This window comes from Mandrillus leucophaeus, unplaced genomic scaffold, assembly GCF_000951045.1.
Source record: "Mandrillus leucophaeus isolate KB7577 unplaced genomic scaffold, Mleu.le_1.0 Scaffold584, whole genome shotgun sequence".
In the NCBI taxonomy this organism is placed as follows: domain Eukaryota; kingdom Metazoa; phylum Chordata; class Mammalia; order Primates; family Cercopithecidae; genus Mandrillus; species Mandrillus leucophaeus.
In genome coordinates, this window is record NW_012106297.1 from 465449 (window position 1) to 486075 (window position 20627).

At 34.0% G+C, this 20627-nt stretch overlaps 1 protein-coding gene across 2 annotated transcripts in view; it reads right to left on the reverse strand.

The window, feature by feature from the left end:
- TPR (translocated promoter region, nuclear basket protein) overlaps positions 1–20627 on the reverse strand; it is a 62671-nt gene that overhangs the window by 31924 nt on the left and 10120 nt on the right. For both annotated transcript variants that reach the window (XM_011999156.1, XM_011999155.1), the window contains exons 6-24: positions 17214–17317; positions 16709–16873; positions 16219–16311; positions 15719–15799; positions 15552–15639; positions 14686–14826; positions 14202–14293; positions 13726–13923; positions 12446–12553; positions 11296–11522; positions 10199–10362; positions 9543–9676; positions 9318–9466; positions 7599–7761; positions 5878–6012; positions 5232–5372; positions 4108–4273; positions 1489–1655; positions 343–495 (exon numbers count right to left, since the gene is read on the reverse strand). In XM_011999156.1, the coding sequence (XP_011854546.1) occupies positions 343–495; positions 1489–1655; positions 4108–4273; positions 5232–5372; positions 5878–6012; positions 7599–7761; positions 9318–9466; positions 9543–9676; positions 10199–10362; positions 11296–11522; positions 12446–12553; positions 13726–13923; positions 14202–14293; positions 14686–14826; positions 15552–15639; positions 15719–15799; positions 16219–16311; positions 16709–16873; positions 17214–17317 (2669 nt within the window). The remainder of the gene's footprint in view (positions 1–342; positions 496–1488; positions 1656–4107; positions 4274–5231; positions 5373–5877; positions 6013–7598; positions 7762–9317; positions 9467–9542; positions 9677–10198; positions 10363–11295; positions 11523–12445; positions 12554–13725; positions 13924–14201; positions 14294–14685; positions 14827–15551; positions 15640–15718; positions 15800–16218; positions 16312–16708; positions 16874–17213; positions 17318–20627) is intronic.

The following is a 20627-nucleotide window of genomic DNA, read 5'->3' on the forward strand; positions in this document are numbered from 1 at the left end:
TTTCAAGATCCAATTAGACCAAAAAACTGCTGCTAAATTTAAAATGCTCACACCCTGATATAATCAGTTTTGCAACTCTATCCATCCCCTAATATTTGCAAAAGTCATCTCAGGTAGGGGCTTTTAAAAAGAACCACTGATACCTATTTCTGTAAAGTAGTCTAAACATTTCAATGGGAAATGTATATAGAGGTACAGAAAAGAGTAAAACATAATTTTGCCTATGTTTTTAATAAATTTCTGCTGAGATGAACTAAATGGCAACTAATGACCTAGTTAAAAGAATTCAAATCCTTACAAAAACAACAACAACAACAACATTAATATCATTAACCTATTTACCTGTTGTTCCATGCTCTCTATGGCTCTTCTCTTATCATCCTGAAGTTCTTGTTTTTCCTTCTCTACTTCCATCAACTTCTTTTCCAACTGTGTCTGAAACTCAGCTGACTCTTTTAAACGAACTTCAATATTCTTACGCACTTCTTCTGTCACCTTTACCATATTACAAACCGTAGGATATAAAAATTACACACATTTAAAATCATATAATTACTTTCTCTAAATCAAAACTAATTTGATAAGAAAATTAATGTTTGCATTATATTAGAAAAAGTATCCATTAAAGGTGATTAGAAGATTCAACAACAAGCAAAAACACCATATAAATATACAAGCATTTACCTTTCAGCTTGGCTACTGGCCATTTTTCTTTTTTGAAATGAAATTTCCAATCTCTCATTTCTCCCTCAATCCTCACATCCACTTGCCAAATCCATCTATTCTACAATCGAAAGGTATTTTCCTCACACATTGTGATGTCTTTACAGTGATGTCAACTACAAAAGGATCTTTTAAAATTGCAGCCCTAGACTACTGCTACAGCCTTCAAAATGAGCACTGTATCTTCCCATCTACCACATTAATTTTCTAACCAAAAAAAAAAAAAAAAATTTGATTATGACATGTTAAAAAAAATCAATGGCTCTTAATAAACCTACAGAATATAATTTAACATATTTAAAACCTTTCACATTTGATTATCAACTACATTTATAACTGTATCCCTTCACTACTCACTTTACAAACTGTCATCTTCTGAAGGCTTTCTACCATGGCTGAGGGTTCCCAGTATGTAAAATACCTTTCTACTCTATTTGCCTACACAGATACCTTCATTCAAGGCTTTATCTGCACAAATGCCATCTCTCGTGAAGGCATGCATACCCAGAAAACAAATAACATTCCCGACCTCTCATTCTCAACATTTGATCTGGACCATTCCAACAGCAAGGATAACCTCCTTGCTTCATGAATTTTGTGTGTTTTTGTTTTATCTGTCTTATGAGACTCAAGTACTTTCATAAGGTTAAAGGCAATGATGTTGGTCTAATTCATACCAGTGCCTTACAAAGCAGTCCTCTAATTAATAAAAACAAAGTTAACAAATGTGTTCAGATTGAATTCTGAGTTCAGAATTATACATACCTGTTTTTCCTTGTTCAGGGATTCTTCTAAACTAGTAACCATTGCTCGATATTGTTCCACATTGCTAGTACTTGTTTTGAGTCTCTCCTTTAAGTCATTCACCTGCTCTTCTGTCTGTCTTAGCTGACTCACAAGATCATCTACATCTTCTTTGTTGCTAGGCTGACCTAAAAGATACAACAGCTCTGTTAAAATTAGTATTTTCAATAGTATCCGAGATGACTGTTACAAAGAGCTTGTGAAATTAGCATTAAGGTTCAAATATAGATATATTTAGAAAGTACGTTTCAATGCATGCCAAATACAAAAATAAAAACAGGTACTTTGTTATGTTACTTCCTCAAAAACAAAAAATTCAAATATTAATATTTGAAATCTGTTACAAAAATTAAGAAAAGAATATTCAAAAGAGAACAATCAAATATTTCCACTAAACTGAGGTAGCTATATGAAGAAATGACAGAACTCTTAATTTATTAAATATTACAGGAAGTCAGGGACCCCGAACGGAGGGACCAGCTGGAGCCGCAGTAGAGGAAACATAAATTGTGAAGATTTCATCTTAACATGGACATTTATCAGTTCTCAGATAATACTTTTATAATTTCTTATGCCTATCTTTAATCTCTTAATCCTGTTATCTTCGTAAGCTGAGGATGCACGTCACCTCAGGACCACTGTGATAATTGTGTTAACTAACAAATTGACTGTAAAACGTGTGTTTGAACAATATGAAATCAGTGCACCTTGAAAAAGAACAGAATAGCGATCTTTATGGAACAAGGGAAGACAACCATAAGGTCTCATTGCCTGCGGGGTCAGGCAAAAAGAGTCATATTTTTCTTCCTGCAGAGGGCCTATAAACTGACATGCAAGTAGGAAATACATCGCTAAATTCTTTTCCTAGCAAGGAATATTAATATTAATACCCTGGGAAAAGAATGCATTCCTCGGGGGAGGTCTACGAATGGCCGCTCTGAGAATGTCTGTCTTGTGCAGTTGAGATAAGGACTGAGATAAGCCCGGGTCTCCTGCAGAACCCTCAGGTTTACTAGGGTTTGGAAAACTCAGCCCTGGTAAATTTGTGGTCACACAGGTTCTCTGCTCTCGAACCCTGTTTTCTGGTTTAAGATGTTTATCAAGACAATATGTGCACCGCTGAACACAGACCCTTATCAGTGGTTCTGCTTTTGCCCTTTGCTCTATTCCCTCAGAAGCATGTGATCTTTGTTAGACCCTTATCAGTGGTTCTGCTTTTTGCTCTTTGAAGCATGTGATCCTTGTATCTATTCTCTGTTCCTACACCCCCTCCCCTTTTGAAACCCTTAATAAAAACTTGCTGGTCTGAGACTCAGGTGGGCATCATGGTCCTACCAACATGTGATGTCACTCCTGGCAACCCAGCTGTAAAATTCCTTTGTACTGTCTCTCTTTATTTCTCAGTCGGCCAACAGTTATGGAAAATAGAACCTATGTTGAAATATTGGGGGTGGATTCTCCCAATAATTAAACATTATTTACTCTAAAACACTAAATCTTAAATCTAAAATTTAGCCCAATTTTTATCAGAAGTACATAAAATAGGCAGAAAACTGTAAGTTGGAAAGAATGTTTTATCACATGATATCAACACGAAAGTATATACTTATCTCCTAGATAATTATATACCCATTATTTATATGGATCAGATATTTATGAGTCTGTATATATGCCCATTTACAGACAGATGCTTCTGTACTCCCAGTGGGGGCACATCCTGATAAACTCATCATAATTTGAAACTATCGTTGAGTTGAAAACGCATACAATATACCTAACTCACTGAACACCATAGCTTAGCTTATAGCTTATAGCTTTGCCTAGACTACCTTAAAGGTGCTCAGAACACTTACGTTAGCCTATAGTTGGTCAAAATCATCTAACACAAAGCCTATTTTATAATGAGGTGTTGAGTATCTCATGTAATTTACTGAACAAATACTGTACTGAAGTATTTTCTACTGAATGTGTACTGCTTTTGCACCATAGGTTGAAAAACTATGTAAATCAGAAAGTCTGCATACACTTATTATTTCCCTTGTATTAAGAAATAAAACCATATAGAAAGATTATTGAGACACAAAGGCTTTGACCTTGAAATAATGTATTTAAAAAGGGAAGCAAAATCTAATGAAACAAATGTTTTACCTGAGGCTACCAATAAGCAAAAATTGGGAATACTACTTTAAAGGAGATCACAAATCAACTCTTTAAGAGAAACTTATTGTAGAGTTGGTATGTAACCTCATTTCCAAGGGGCCCGGGTTTAAAATCAAGTAACTCTCTTCAGAAAGAATAATTTTTAAAGTATCAATAAATAGTTTCAAGGATTAGAAAACTGGGTACATACCTTGATCAAAGGCCAAGCCAAACTATTCTGAATCTTTTAAAACAGCGAATTTACTATTGTAGGCCCAAAACTGAGTACCACTATATAAAGAAAAAGCTGCGTTTTTGGGGGGTTTTTTTTGTTTCATTTTACTAGCATTCACAAAGAATAAGGTTATTTACTGACAGAATATATAATACTAAGAAATACTTATTTATTTACAATTATATTGGTCTATTTATTTTATTTACCTTTACCAGTTCTCTGTGAAGACTGAGAAGCAAGTTGGACTTCCATATTACTGAGGTGCTGTTTCAATGTAGCAATTTCTTTTTGAGCATTTTTAAATAGTTCTTTTGTGTTAAGATGAAGATTTGTCTCTGTATCCAGTTGTCTCTTTGTATCTAAAAGTTGAACCTATAAAATACATCAACCTTATAACACTCTCTTTAGGTTCCTAAGCAACTAAAGGTTCAAACTATCTCTTTATAAACCTTTGGAGCTCAGCCAAGAGAGAGTAACAGAAAATAGATTTACTGTCACACCTGAAACAGCCAAAAAAACCAGAGAAAACACATGAAACAACTGAGATCCCTGAGATGGAAAACAAAAGAGGTGAACCTTATATTGCCTTGGTTTACTGATTTAAAAGTTTCCAGGCTATGACACAGGGAAGACGAAATGAGGCAGAGGCCAGGAGACTCTCTGAATTGAGAACACAGATCTGAGTCCAGGGAGACCAAAACAGCTCAAATTTGTAAGACAGAATGTAAGACAGGAGAGGTGCATACACAGAGTACCCTGGAGCTCTACAGAGGGTCCTCCTTAAATATTCACCAGAGTAGTGATCACTGCATATATATATGAGGCGCTTACCCCAGACAGGGGAAGAATTGTCCAAAGGAATTAAGAGTGAAGAATATCTGTCACTCAAAGAAAGTCAAGCATAATGACTCTTCCCAGCAGCCAGACTAAAAAAAAAACCCCACAATTACACTGGACACTGGCACTAGAACTCATGAAAGTCTTGGCCTCAGTAGTGCGGAATAATAACTCCAGAATGCACACTGTTCTGGGCCCACCTAATACATCATAAAAGGCAAAGTCAAAAGAATCAAACCATTTTAAATTAACTTTACTGCATCTCAGAATAAAGCTCAAGAAGATTTAAAGGAATACAAAAATTGCACCCAACACAATAAAACTCACAATACATGGCACCCAGTAAAAAATTACTGGGTATAGAGTGAGGCAAGAAACTTAGTAAGAAAGTTTTTCAAAATCATGCTTCATCTTAGATGGCAGACTGTCCACACACCAGATTAATTACTGAACATAAACACACTACAGAAATTCAGAACTCTGATGGACTCACATCTAGATTTCTAGTAAGTGTATGCCTTTGTTCCACCTCATTTCCCAACTTCTTCTTTAGATGAGAGATCTCGTGTTCCAGTTTTTCTATCTGGCTACTAAGTCTTTGTTTGGTTTCTGTTTCAGATCGCTCCAGTATTCCCTAAAGAAAAGAAAAGATTTTTGGTTATGCTTAAGAAAAAGGCAATACAAAACAATAAAAATTAAAGGCAAGAAATAATTACAGTATTAAAACCCATTTCTACATGAAGAAGCTAAAATCCAGAGTATTTATCAAGAAAGTATTCTGGTATTTTTCAATATTAAAACATCTATTATATACGAAAGAGATGGAACATATTACAATCATCATTCAGATTTCCCAGTTTTAAAGAAAATAAAAACCAAAGAATTAATCTTATAAATAGTAAAACTGCACAGGACGCTGTAAATATAACTGAGGACTTACCAATGTATGGTTTCAATCAATTTTCTTTCAATATGTTATTTAAAATACTGAAATGTCTTAATAAACTCCAAAATTCAATGATTATAATGGATGACAAAAGTGATGGATAAATTTTCTAATTAAGGAAATTGAGAGGATACAAACATAATCTAAATTTAACTTTTATAAATTTTTTCTACATAGGCTTTTTATTGGTTACCTGAATTGTTTGCAGATTAGTTAGCAATAAGTTTTGCCCCCTTTGTTCAGCTAACAAAGATTCCCTTTGCTGAGAAAGACGAACTTCAGACAATTTAAGCATTTCCTTTTCCTTCTTCAAATTTTCTGCTCTTACCTTAACATAAGTAGAAATGAAACAAAAAATGCTGAAAAACATGGTGTAAAATGTATTAAGATTATAAAATTATTCATACATCACTACATTTTTTTTTAATGCTCTTAGAGACTATACCTCCTCATTGTACAAGGAAATATATAACTTAGTTTCATGTGCTAAAATATGAAGCAAAAATTATTGGGGATGATCAATGAAAAAATCTTTTGACTACTACAAATACTTATGGTTCCTTGCTCTAACAATCCAGACTTTAAAAAATAACAGCAAGAAAAATTTGATATGCAAGAATAAGAAAGCAGAATTGCTTGACTGCTATAATCATACCTGACTACTATTAAATTATGTAAGTTTTAGAATCCAAGCTGGTTTCTAAGTACCTGTTTAAAAGTGATGATTCATCTATTTAAATCATCTCCCTCCCCTCAACCCAGAGAGTACACTCTGAGTCCCAGAGGGACCAGGGAGAATGTTTTGAAAACCAATAATCTCAAAGTACTCATATTTACACACAATGATTCATAAAAATAATCAACCATAAAATTCACTCTACCAGTTTGAAAAAGTGCTGCTGCCCACTCCTCACAACGGAGATGGAGCAAGATAAAAACAAAGAATACAGCCTTATAAGAGTATTATAAGACATGGGATCAAGTCCTAACCAACCCATCTCTCATGACTGTCCCAAAATAGGCAAATTATATATTAGCTCTTGAGTTTGTTTCACACAGGTAAAATGGGGGACAACCATACCTTGCTTACAGTAATGATCAAAGACAGAAGAGATAACTAAGTAATAAAGAAGACTATATAAAAAATTTATCATCACTGAACTAAGTAGTTAAAAATATTATTAATTTCAAATGGACATTTATAGTCAAGTTAAAATTCAGAAATATAAATTCAATGCAATATAATTATTATATTGCCTTTTATTTCAGATGAGCAAAGAATGAATAAAACATATTCGTCTGGCCGGGCGCGGGGGCTCACACCTGTAATCCCAGCACTTTGGGAGGCCGAGGCGGGCGGATCACGAGGTCAGGAGATCGAGACCATCCTGGCTAACACAGTGAAACCCCATGTCTACTAAAAATACAAAAAATTAGCTGGGTGTGGTAGCGGGCGCCTGTAGTCCCAGCTACTCGGAAGGCTGAGGCAGGAGGATTGAGTGAACCTGGGAGATGGAGCTTGCAGTGAGCCGAGATAGTGCCACTGCACTCCAGCCTGGGTGACAGAGGGAGACTCTGTCTCAAAAAAAAAAAAAAAAAAAAAAAAAAAAAAATTTTTTTTTTTTTTTTTGTTAGAACCGAACACTGACCTACAAACTTATTTTGAAATACAAGACTTGCGAGTAAATCTTAGTCCAGCAGAAAAACAAATTCCTTTCCCTTTTCCATCTTAATAGAAACAATCACCTCACTAACGCACACTGGCTATTTACAGACTATGTATTAATTACTTGGATGTAATCTATAAACTTCTTAAATACCTAAGTCCTATCAGTGAGTAAAATTCAAAGTAAAAACTAAACAAATGTCAAATGCAACTTATAATGCAAGTTGGATACGGGATATTGGACTCACTTCTGCGACAGCTAGCTTCTCATTTGCTCCTCTCAAATCTTGAGTCATTGTATTGATAATCTGTTCTTGCTTTTGAGTCGTGGCAGTGAGTTTCTGATTTCTCTCATGAAGTGATGTTATTTCTCGACGATATCCTTCAACGTTATCTTGCAGCATTTCATAACTGGTATGAAAAAAGTAATTCTATAAGTAACCGAAATGATATCCTAGCTTAATTCCTTGAAGAAATTTCACAATAGCTTAACCCATTTCCCCAATTGCCCTGAGAATATTGTCTCTAATCCTAATGTAACATCATATATATATCTGTTATATTGAGTTCTCTTTAGAAATAACTCCAGGAACAGTTTTTATATTTTATTTTCACACTGAAAATCTGTCACATTTGTCTTAACCTCAAACAGCATGCTTATGTAAAATTAAATGAGCACTGGCAACAAGTTGCACTTTTTTTTTCTAAATGGGAAAGGGGTTAATTTTATGATTCATGAAAAAGTGGCTTGTGTAATAAGGTAAAACCTTCATTCTTTTTTCCCAAATCCAAATGTAGTAGTCCAAGTTTTAAATAAACAAAGTATTTCATGCTAAATAACTTCCTAATTTTTTTTAAAAAACATCAATTACATTTAAAATAATGTCAATACAATATTGATAACACCAGACACCCACTACAATGCAGTATGCAAATTAAGATATTATACAAGGTTAGTGGTGGATTTTTGCTAATCCTTTTTTCTTCTATAATCCTCAGTTTTATTTTCTTATGTGCTTGACAGCTTAGATAATGGCTGGCCAGAGGTAACACCACAAAAAAAAGAAGGGCTTTAATTGGGGTTGCTGAACTATTAGATATATAGGGGTAACTGTCTGCAATATATCCTGTCTGCTATAAAACAGAAATGGTTTTATCACGTACTAAAAAAAAAAAAATGCTGTCCTAACAAACTAAACTAACAAGTATTCAATGAATCTAATCACAAATAACCATGAAATATTTATTATTATTTCTTTGGATGTGACCAAGAAAATTAATTCTCCTAAAACTACGTGGCACTCGCTTCTCTTCTACCTAGAACAGAAAAGGTAGAATAAAATTCGCTCCCATTTCTCTCATTGTCTGGTGCATTTATAAAAGAATTAAGTCCTACTAAAACAGGTCCTTCAATCTTAGGAAGGGAAACTACCAACATTCCTCACATGAATTTCAACTTATTTCTATTTTATTTTATTTTTTTGGGACAGATTCTCACTCTCTTGCCCAGACTGTAGTGCAGTGGCCCGATCTCGGCTCACCGCAACCTCCACCTCCTGGGCTCAAGTGATTCTCCTGCCTCAGCCTCCTGAGTAGCTGAGATTACAAGCATGCACCACTGCCGCTCAGCTAATTTTTGTATTTTTAGTAGAGACGGGGTTTCACCATATTGGCCAGGCTGGTCTTGAATTCCTGAGACAAATGATCCCCCTTCTTCGGCCTCCCAAAGTGTTGGGATTACAGGCATGCGCCGCCACGCCAGGCCTCAACTTATTAAACAAGCTAAACCCTTAGCACTGCCCAGAGAATCAATTAATATGAAAAAAATGGATTACCAGAGGTTCTCATTCTAGAAGACGGTTCACAAAAAAAGTAATGCTATTGCAAATTAGCTCTTGAATTTAAATGATTTGAATTGTAAAGCATACAATTTAGACTTAATTAATTTGAAACAAAAGAAAACTTACCGTTTCGAAGCAAAATCTAGCTGGGTAGAAATTTTGGTATTTTGTGATCGCAAATCTGTAACTTGTTCTTGAAGTTTCTCAAGCTGCTCATTTTGTATTTTTTCATTTTCTGCTTTTTCTTTTTTGTAGTTCTCAAAAATTTCCTGCAACTAAATATTGGAGATTATGAGAAGGTAACACTGTGTTCTCTAAAAACCTAACCCAGGGCAAAGGTGTGATCTTTACCTGTTTAAGGGCAGCCTTAGCCTCTATAGCCTCTGTTGATTCAATAACAGGTACTGGAGCAGGAGTGGAAACAGTCTGTGATGTACTTGGACGTTTTGGAGTTGATGCAAGAGAAATATCATCTAAGCTTGAAGCTTCAGGAAAGTAAAAAGACTAATAAAATGCTTTGTTGGCGTTCATGGATCAGTTTTAATCTAACAATTCTTTGCAAATACACTATTACCAAATAAACAAGCTACACTTATTGAAATGAAATAATAAAATTATAGGAGTTTTTAAATAAGGAATCCACTAAACAATGTATTAAGATTTTTTGATGATTATTAGAAATAACTCAGTATTTATGGGTTAAAACATAATCCACATTTATGTTTTATTAAAACATATTATCTGCTTTGGTCATCAAAACATAATCAAAATAAACACTGTAATTCATTGATTCTGAGATGCACCTTTTTCAACAACAGAAAGCATTTCTTCTTAGTAATACACAAAATAATGGTATGTTTTACAGTAGATGGAATGTTATAAGCAATCATATATGGTAGTCAAATTTGAAGCTACCACCATTAGGGTAGCTATTGCTTATGTTGCAAAATTAATCCCTTAATGTACATTTCTAAATTATTCCTTTAAATAACTTTATAAAAACCTACCATGTAATGGAATGGCAACTCCTGTTGTTTGGGACAATAAAATACGGTACATATCACGCTGACGAACTATGGAATCAACAAGCTGCATTTGATGCTGTCGTGATTTGCGGAGTTGTTCTAGTTCAGTGAGGGCACTCTCAAGTTTGAGCTGAAGCTCAGTGATTCTGTAGAAAAAGTCGGCCTATTTCACAGGACTGAACTGAGTTAGCTGATTTTAATTTCCACTGTAATTAACCAAGCATCTTTGCCTACCATTAAGCATACCATTTTCATCTCTCTCATCCTTTTTTTGATGCTGAGTATTTTATGAATTTTTTAAATCCCTACCACACAGGACTCAGGTACTTATACTTACCAATGCAATCTGAAAAATTTGTTTGTAAAAATTAAATCAGTTCCACTTACTCCAAACTCTAGACTTCTTGCTTTCTTAGCCATTCTTCCTCTTCTAGCATTATACATGTGTTTTGAAAAAATCTCTGATTAATTCTTATATAGGTTCTCCATGAAGCTGGTCTGCTCCCTGAAATCTAGGACAGGTCCTTCATCTCTATGCTCCCACAGATAGGCACTAACCACATTGAATGGAAATTGTCTACTTGCCTATCGTATTATCTATTTATTATATCTGTCTCACCCATAACCTGAGGTCCTGGAGTAGAAATTTTTTGTCTGGTATTGTTGCTCAATTCTTTCCTCTCTATATCACTATATCCCAAGTATCTAGCACTGTTAGGGACACATAGGAGATTTTTTTTGCTGGCAACAGGGTCTTACTCTGTTGACCCACTTAGAGTGCAGTGCATGACCATGCTTCACTGCAGCCTAAACCTCCTGGGCTCAAGTGATCCTCCCACCTCAGCCTGCCACCTGAATAGCTGGGACTACAGACATGTGCCACCACACCCAGCTAATTTTTTACTTTTTTTGGAGAGACAGGGTCTCACTATGTTGTCCAGGCTGGTCTCGACCTCCTGGGTTCAAATGATACCCCATTCAGGCCTCCCAAAACGTTGGGATTACAGGCATGAGACACTGAGCCTAGCTGAAGTTTTCATAAATGTTTGCTCAACAAGCTGAGGTATTCGACTGCTTACTTGGATGAAGTTGTTTCTTGTTCTTCTCTTTCTCTGGTTTCCCCAAGCTCTCTAAGGGCCACTAACAGACGTTGATTTTGTTGTTGAAGCTCTTCAATATTTCTGTAAGATACTAGATGCTGTGATATTACCTCAGATGAACTACTTATATCAGCAGAGCTTACTTCCTCATCACGAATTACGTGGTTACCCCTTGCTTCTTCAAGTTCCATCAAAAGCACTCTAATCTAAAAACAAAGTTTTAATATGTTATAAAATAGTATTAGTTTCAATTCTGGAAAAGTTTAGAATGAAAGTTTTCAAATTAAAACATTACTTATAAAACCTTCAACTTGTATTGCCTCAAATTATCTTTAAAAACAAAGCATCCTTAGATATTAAAATCTAAACAATCAAATTTGAATAGAATAAAGTTACTTTTAAGTATGTATTGAAGGATATTTATTAAAAAGTAGCCAAATTACAATTCCCAAAACATGGCTCCATTTTTGTAAAACAATGATCAAATAAAACCCACAGAGATATAAACATCTATTTGTGTGTGTGCTTTTGTATATATAATAGGGAAGAGCATGAAAAATGGACATTTAAACAAAAAGCATATATATAATGCCATTCATGTGAAATTTTTACATTTGTGCGTTGTGTGGATATACACACACACACACAAATTAGGGTAAAATATATGAATGAGACGTTAAATTTATTGATTTGCTTTTTAAAAAAGTGTCAGAGCAATGCATACAGTCCAATTTTATTTCCGTAAAGTCAAATAATTCTTACGTATGTTTATATATGCTCATGTATATACATATACAGAGAAGGATGTGAAAAAAATACACAACAGTCTGTTAGCTACACTTTGGGACTTTGGAGGGTAGAGGGGTAGAAATTGGAGAAAGCTTTTATTTATCTTTGAATTATTTATTCATTTATTACAACCAACACATATAATTTAAAAATTTATCAAACATTTGAAAAAAGGGAGGGGCTATGAAAAGAAACAATAACGTTACAATTCTGCTTGAGTACTATTCCTAATTAATTAGAATTTCATACGTGGTAGTTCTATCTTAGATACCTTCAGATTCAAAGATTAATGGGCAGTCAGGATTTTAAAAGTAAGAAAACAAACAAAACAAATTCTAACCTGTTGTGAAAGATCTTTTATTTGTATTTCCATTCTTTGATTATCTCTCTCCAGTACAGATGACTGCTTGTTGGCTTTATCAGTGTCCTCCTGCAATCGCTGAATCTCCTTTAAAATGTAAATTCAAGTTAAAATTTTGTACTTCCTTCTAGGATTCATACAAATAATCAAGACATGTAATACTCAAATACCACCAGTAATCAACTTATACACTAAATAAAATTCTATACCATATTGTAGCCACTAAAAAAGAAGTTCTGTATAAATTTGAACACATTATTTTTTTATTCAGACAATAACAAGCTTCAGGTAAAACCCTCACTTTCAACAGAGAGAAAAATTCAAGGAAGATCTAACTGGACCCAAGGGCTCTCTTGCAAACTACACCGCTGGTAAAAAAAAAAAAAGTCAATTATTCCCAGTCAGGCGGGACTGCTAGACTTCATTTGATGAAGAAGGAAAAAACCAGTTGATATAATAAAGTACTTGGATTTAAGCTGACTTCTAAATTATAACAGCAACAGAGATTTAATTTTGAAATAGGGATATAATTTATTTATATTCTTTTCCAACAAAAGGAAAACAATTTATCAGTTTAGAAGAGTAGATATAAATTCATTTAACTGAATTTCCTCCATAAAACTTCTTAAAGAAATCTTTACATTTCCCTCAGTAGTTAATAATTGTACCGTAAAGCAAAACATTCAGAGTATAACCTCTTTTTCAATCAGTACCTCTTAAAAAGAGAAAAAATCTTTATGAATTTCATTAACACTTTTAATAAGCAAAGGAGCTATAACAAAATAATGTATACAGAGACATGCCAAATTGTGAAATGGTATAAAAAAGGAGTTCTACTTATGGTCAAACAATATTATTATTTTTAGGCAGGCTATTACAACTGTCTGATAAAGAATGATTACGCAAAATAGGAGAGTTTTATTACACACAGATTATCTGAATTTGAAGAGCAGTCTTAGGAGATTTGGCTATTATTCTCTAGTTGAGAATCCTAAGGAAAACATACCAAATGCATTAAAAAAAGGTTAAAATGCTTTCATAATTTTATATAAAAATTGTGAAATAAATAAAAATTGCTAAATAAAGGTAGGACGTTTTGTGATTACTAGTGTTTAATAATGTAGTAAGAAGTTTCAAAATGTATTTACTGAAAATCATATTTAGATTTTTCTGACTCAATTACCTTAAGAAAAAAATACCTAGTAAATCATTTCTCATTTGTATTGTTACCACAGCTAAATTTTAGGAATGGAACCAACCTTCATAGCTTGTTCAAGCTTAACAGATAAACTTGCTACAGCTTTCTGGGCACGTTCATATTCCTCACGTTGGCGTTTCAAAATTGGTGCTTTGGCTTCCACTTCTTTCACTATTTCATCTAGGTACTTATTAATTCTTTTGTTTTCTAGTTTCTCCAAAAGCAACTGATCCTGAGTTTCCACATAAGCATTATAGAGCTGAAAGCAGACGAGGGGTTGTTTCAAATCTAACCACAACAACACAAATATTTAGTCTATCTAGTTTTATAATAAACATTCTTTAACACTAACACAAAACGGCAATGTTTATTATATGTCAGTTACACAGAACTAGGAACTAAAGAAAGTATTTCCTAGAATGATCCATTAATTTTAAGATGATTTTAAAAATAAGTTTTGGGAGAATTAAATTTCAAAGAGATTTGTATACCTTTGCCGAAGAAAAATAGTTTAACAACATTTAATACCATTCTTACCTCAGTTAGTTTCATCCCAGGTTTCACTATCTTAGCTACAGCTGCTGCAGTAGGAGACATGGCTGCAAGTTCTTCTTCAGACAATATGGCTCCTGTGCCAACAAATATACATCTAGTATAATTTTGTAAAATTCCAAACTAAAAGTCATTAATAATTATTTCAAGATAAGTGACATGTACTGTACATTATATAGTGATTCCTATAAAAATTTTAAATATATGACATCAAAAAGTCATGTAACACATCTAATTCTAAAAATCACACAATAACCTGGGAATTTACAAGACTGTGTGTGATCAAATGGTATTTATATACTTGATTCTATAAAGATACAGAGTATTAATTTTAAAACAAATTCTATTAATATAACTTGATGGAGTTTCCTACATCACAGCATGACAAATACTATTAGTGAAATTAAATGACTTTTATGTAGGAAAGCTGTAATATTTCAAGTCACTAACAAGCATCTATTAGGCATACCTTTACGTTTTGTGGCAGAAAGAAGGTCATTTACATTCTCTAATTCCTTCTCCAATTTCCCTATTTTCTCGAGCATTTCTTTTTCCATTTGATCTTTAGATTGCTCCACCTCTAGAAGATGATCTTGAATTGCTTTGTTGGCTAGAAAACAATTTTAAAGACCAAATATTCAAACATACAGTTAAAATTTTAGTTTACAAAATGCAATAGATCAGTCACTTCTCTCCTGAGCAGATAATATTAAATTTCTAGAGAGGCTTCAGCTGACAGTATCTATTGAAAGTTCTTGCTCTACTTTTAATTTTGTAATTGTCTTGGCCTGGTGTTTCTCCTTTTGATGTCTCTTACCCACAATGAAAATAAGGACACCCAAAGGGTAAAAAGTGGTTCTAGGCATATCTTTGATTTCGATTTTGATCTTTAATCCTAAGCAACGGAAATTATTGGAAAAGACCATAAATATCGTACACTGAAAAAAGCAAAAATTTGAGGAAAAAAGACTTTACAAAATGCAAATGATAACTTAAAGAGGATGTCTTATTTATAAACCAAGAGTACTCAAACATCCTTAATCAGAGTAAATGTTTCAAAAAAGAAAACTTTCTGATTAGAAATCAGGAAATTATACAAGATTATTAGATGAAAAACGAACAAAACCCCCTGCTGTCTGTATTTTCAAAAATACATAAACTTACTTTTGCTTAAGATATAATTCCAAATTTCCTAATCCAAAATTCTTTCTTCTGTACCTAATTTCATCCCAAATAAAGTCTAACACCTAAATCTAATAATCTATACAAAACAAGGGTAAAAAGAAAAAAGACTATAATAACAAAAATAATGTTCCCATAATTGAAAACACTTACCTTCACCAGCTTCTTTCAAAAGTTTGTGTAGTTCATCCACTGCCCGGGTTAGTTCATTGCTCTTTGCTTCTGAGTCATCAGCAGCACTCTAAAAGTTAATCTTAAAAAGTTACCTAACAGTCAACAATGCAACATTTAGATACTAACATGTGTGGTGGGATATTTACCTTGTACAAGTTAGAAAGTTTTATGTGTGCATTTAACTCATTGTGGAATTTCTCTTCCATACTGGCCTGTTGTTCCTTGGCCTGAAAAAATATAGCCCAATTATAGCAGTCTACTTTGAACTAAATTTAGAATGCTTATCAAATGACAAGATGAAAAATTCCATTTTTGTAAAGTCAGAGCTAAATCTAAAACACTCAAATTCAAATCGGTCTTCACGACAAAGATAAATTATGGATAAAATATTACTGATATTTTAAATTCAAAGTAAAATAATTAAACAAAAAAATTAACCCATAGTCATTTTTTACGTAGTATTTTCGATATAACATATAATTGCTATTTCTGATTCTATTTTAGCCTAGCTACAGCATATGGAAGTAGTACTCTCACTGCTTTATGGACTCAAGGACAGATTAAAACATGACATCATTTTGTGAAATAACAGCTTCATAAGTTCTTTAATATTTTGTAAAAAAGACTTTTTAATGGTCTTATATACCTCTTTTAATTTGGTCAACAGATCCTCCACATGCTTTTGAAGATGTTCATTTGATGTTTTTAAGCCATTCATTTGTTCTTCCAGTCTAGAAACCTAAAAACAAAACATAGAGCAGAGTGAAAGGATGTCGTATCAATTGAAATTACTCTGACATGAGGTTTATGCTGCTAAGGAAAAGCTGAGTAACTCCCCCTCCCCACCTGAAAAAGCAATTCAAATGTGCATATTTATCACCACTTCTTAAACAAACACATATTTTAGGAAAGATACATCAAAACACAGTAGATACTATCCAGATTCAACAAAGAATCTTAAATTTTTTATGCAAATGCAATTGGTTGATTTCCTATGCCAAATGCTAATGCATTATTCACATTTAACCACTAATCTTACAACTAATCAGGTACACAATACTGAATACATATTTAATAAACTAACACACAAATGTAAGTTATACTCAACATGAAGAAAAACAATTTTACTAACTTACCTCCTCTTTTTTATTTTCAAGATTACATTTAAGCTCTAGAATCTCATTCCCTTTTTCTCTTCCAAGGGCCAGAAGTTCATCAGTTTTGGTTTTCAACTCTGTATTCAGCCATGTATTCTGACTATGCAGCAATTCCTTTTCTTGCTCCAAGCGCTTTTCTCGATACTAAAGAAATCCAAGAAAATAACATCTACAGTTAAAGGAGATATACAATTATTCAAAAGATTTTGTCTGTAGCTAAGGGACACAAGCAGAATTTTATTTCAAAACAGAAATTAAGTATTTGCATAGATCCTTAACTAGAAAACATTAAGAACTGTAACAAACTTAAATTTCAAACAAGCAAAACAATTGAAATAGAATTGTCCTAATGCTTAATTTTCTGACATTAAAAACAAAACAAAATGCAGCTTTTAATTACTTTATTGCCTGTATTTGAAATTTAATTTAGGTGAGTTTTAATCAAAAGCTACAGTTTATGCATTAGGAATCATCTGTTACTTGCCTTAACAGAAACATCAGAAGCTTGAAGTTCATCCAATTTTAACTGAAGTTCACCCTTTGTTGTATTGCTTTCTTTAAGTTTTTCATTTAGACGTTTAACATCCTCTAGAATGGTGAAAAGAGAATTAAAAAATAATGACTAATTAACACTCAGGGGAACCAAATATCAAAAATATATTTCTAGGAATATAAATCTTTAATACAAAGTATGCACAGCTGGCCCTTGAATAACAGAGTATGGAACTGTGCAGATTCACTTCCACTCATATTTTCTTCAGTAAATATATTGGACCTTTTTCCCAAAAACTTACAACAATTTGAAAACCTCAGAGACCACAGACCAAACCAGGCAGCCCAGAAATGGAAACAAACTAAGAAAAAGCTACTGTAGGTGCATAAAATATATGTAGATATTAGTGTATTTTATCATTTACTACCATTAAGATATGTACAAATCTATGAAACAAACTTAAAAATTTTATCAAAAGTTATACCAACAGTACACAACCTCATTTGTAATCAACAGAAATATAAACAAATGTACAGATGCTTTATTAAACCATAACTGCATAAACTGTAATACATACTATATTACTGCAATACTTTCATAGCCACCTCCTGATACTACTGCAGTAAGCGCAAGTGTTTTGAGTATCTGTATGGAATGCTGTGTGACTCTAACGTGAGCAGTTTCTCTCTAGTAAATTGCATAATGCAGAAAACAGTAGTCTTCTGAAGTTTTTGCATATTTGTCATTGTGTTTAGTGCAATACCATAAACCTTGAAACCTTTTGAAGTTTTTGCATATTTGTCATTGTGTTTAGTGCAATACCATAAACCTTGAAATCTTTTGAAGTTTTTGCATATTTGTCATCGTGTTTAGTGCAATACCATAAACCTCGAATAACAACACGGGATCCATAAGAAGTGCCACAAGTGATGCTGGAAGTGTAAGAAGCAGAGAAATGTCATGACAATATTTTAAAGAGTTGAATTGCTTGATATGTACCATAGATTGAGGACTGCAGCTATGGTTGCCCACCATTTCAAGACGAATGAATCCAGTATAAAGACCGTTGTTTTTTTGAAAAAAAAAAAAAAAAAAGGGAGAAAATTCATAAAGCCATCACTGCAGCTACTCCAGCAAGCATAAAAAAGTGCATTTCTGCAAAATACCTTCCTATCTCGTTTTGAAAATGCAGCTTTTATGGGGTGCAGGATTGCTATCACATACCTATAGACTCTAATATGATTCGAGGTAAAACAATTATTACATGACAATTTAAAGCAAAAGGAAGGTGACAGATCTAAAGCTGGAGATTTTAATGCCGGCAAAGGATGGTTTGATAATTTTAGAAAGAGGTTTGACTTAAAGAAAAGTCAAGAAAACAGAAGCAGCACGTTCTGTCAATCAAGAAACAGCAGATGCTGTTAAGAAAATCATTGAGAAAGGTTATATCCCTGCACCAGGTTTTTAATGCAGATGGAAGTGTCCTATTCTGGAAAAAAAAAATGCCACGAAAGATATTTATTAGTAAGAAAGAGAAGGGAGTACCAGGATTAGGGCAGGAAGGGATAGGCTAACTCTACCACATTGCGCAAATGCAGTCAGGTTTATGATAAGGACTGCCCTTATTTATAAAGTTGTTAACCCCAGGGCCCAAAGGAAAAAGATAAAAACCAGCTGCCTGTCTTTTGGTTACACAACAAGAAGACCTGGACAGTGAGAGACCCCTTTCTCTGAACTGGTTCCACTCATGCTTTGTCCCTGAAGTCAGAAAGTACCTTGCCTTTTTTTTTTTTTTTTTTTTGGAGACAGAGTCTCACTCTATCCCCCAGGCTGGAGTGCAGTGGCATGATCTCCGCTCACTGCAACCTCTGCCTCCCTGGTTCACACAATTCTCACACGAGCCTGAGTAGCTGGGACTACAGGCGAATACCACCATGCCCAGCTAATTTTTGTATTTTTAGTAGAGACGGGGTTTTGCCATGTTGGCCAGGCTGGTCTCGAACTCCTGACATCAGGTAAGCCACCTGCCTCGGCCTCCCAAAGTGCTGAGATTACAGGCATGAGCCACTGTGCCAGGGCAAGGGGCTACCTTTAAAGTTCTTTTGATTTTAGACACTGTCCCTGGCCCCAGAACCCAGGAGTTCAACATGGAAGGTGTCAAAGCAGTCTACTTGCTTCCAAACATGTTTCTAATTCAGCCTTTAGATCGGGGTCATAAGGACCTTTACGGCTCAGTAGAGATGACACCTTGTGGAAAAAAAATGTCAACACTGTGGAAGAGTACCCCAACAGAGAAAATACCATGAAAGTTTTAAAGGATAACACAATTGAAGAGGCCATCTCTATTACAGAAAAAGTTATGAAAGCCATCAAGGCTAATATAATAAATTTCTGTCGGAGGAAACCGTCCAGATGTTGTGCATGATGTCACAAAATTTATAACAGAGCCAATCAAGGGAATCATGAAAGAGATTGTGGATATGGCAAAAAAGGTGGGATGAAGGGTTTCAAGATATGGACCTTGGAGAAATCCAAGAGCTAACAGATACCATATCAGAGAAATTAACATAAGATGACTGGATGGAAATGAGTGCTTCAAAACCAGTGTGAGACAATGAGGAAAAAGAACGTAGAACTAGCAGTGTCAGAAAACAAATCGATAACAGACTATCTGGCGGAAGGGTTCTGATTATCCAAGACTGCTTTTGATTTCTTTTATGACATAGACCGTTTTCTTATATGGGCACTGAAACTGCAGCGAATGGTGGAAGGAAAGTTACATTGAGTGTGCCTCCCTCTCCTGCCTCCCGCTTCTACCTTTGGCACCTGAGCCAGCAAGACCAACCCCTATTCTTCAGCCTAGGTAATGTAAAGACAAGGAGGATGAAGATGGTTGTGATGATCCATTTCCATTTAATGAACAGTAAATGTATTTTCTCTTCCTTATGATTTTCTTAACATTTTTTTTCTCCACTTTATTGAAGCAGCACAGTAATACAGATCACAAACAAAACGTATGACCATCTGCTGTGTATGCTATTGGTAAGTTATTTCTAGTTAACAGCAGCAGTTAAGTTTTTGGGGAGTCAAAAGTTACACATAAATTTTCAACTGGGGGGGGGTCAGCAGCCCTAACCACTGTGTTGTTTAAGGGTCAACTGTAGCTCTCCACTCCCTTATTTTAACTTGTTTCTGCCATAGTTAATTACAAATTCAATTTCTACAAATAGATGACAAAAAATTGAAATTTGTGTATCCAAACCTGTGAATTATCCAAGTTTCTTTATTTTAAATATAGTATCTTAAGTAAGTTAAATATTCAACATCAACCTTAATTTTCCTGATATATATCCAAAGATCTATTAAAATTTTATAAATAACCATTAAGCTAAAAAGCAATGATAA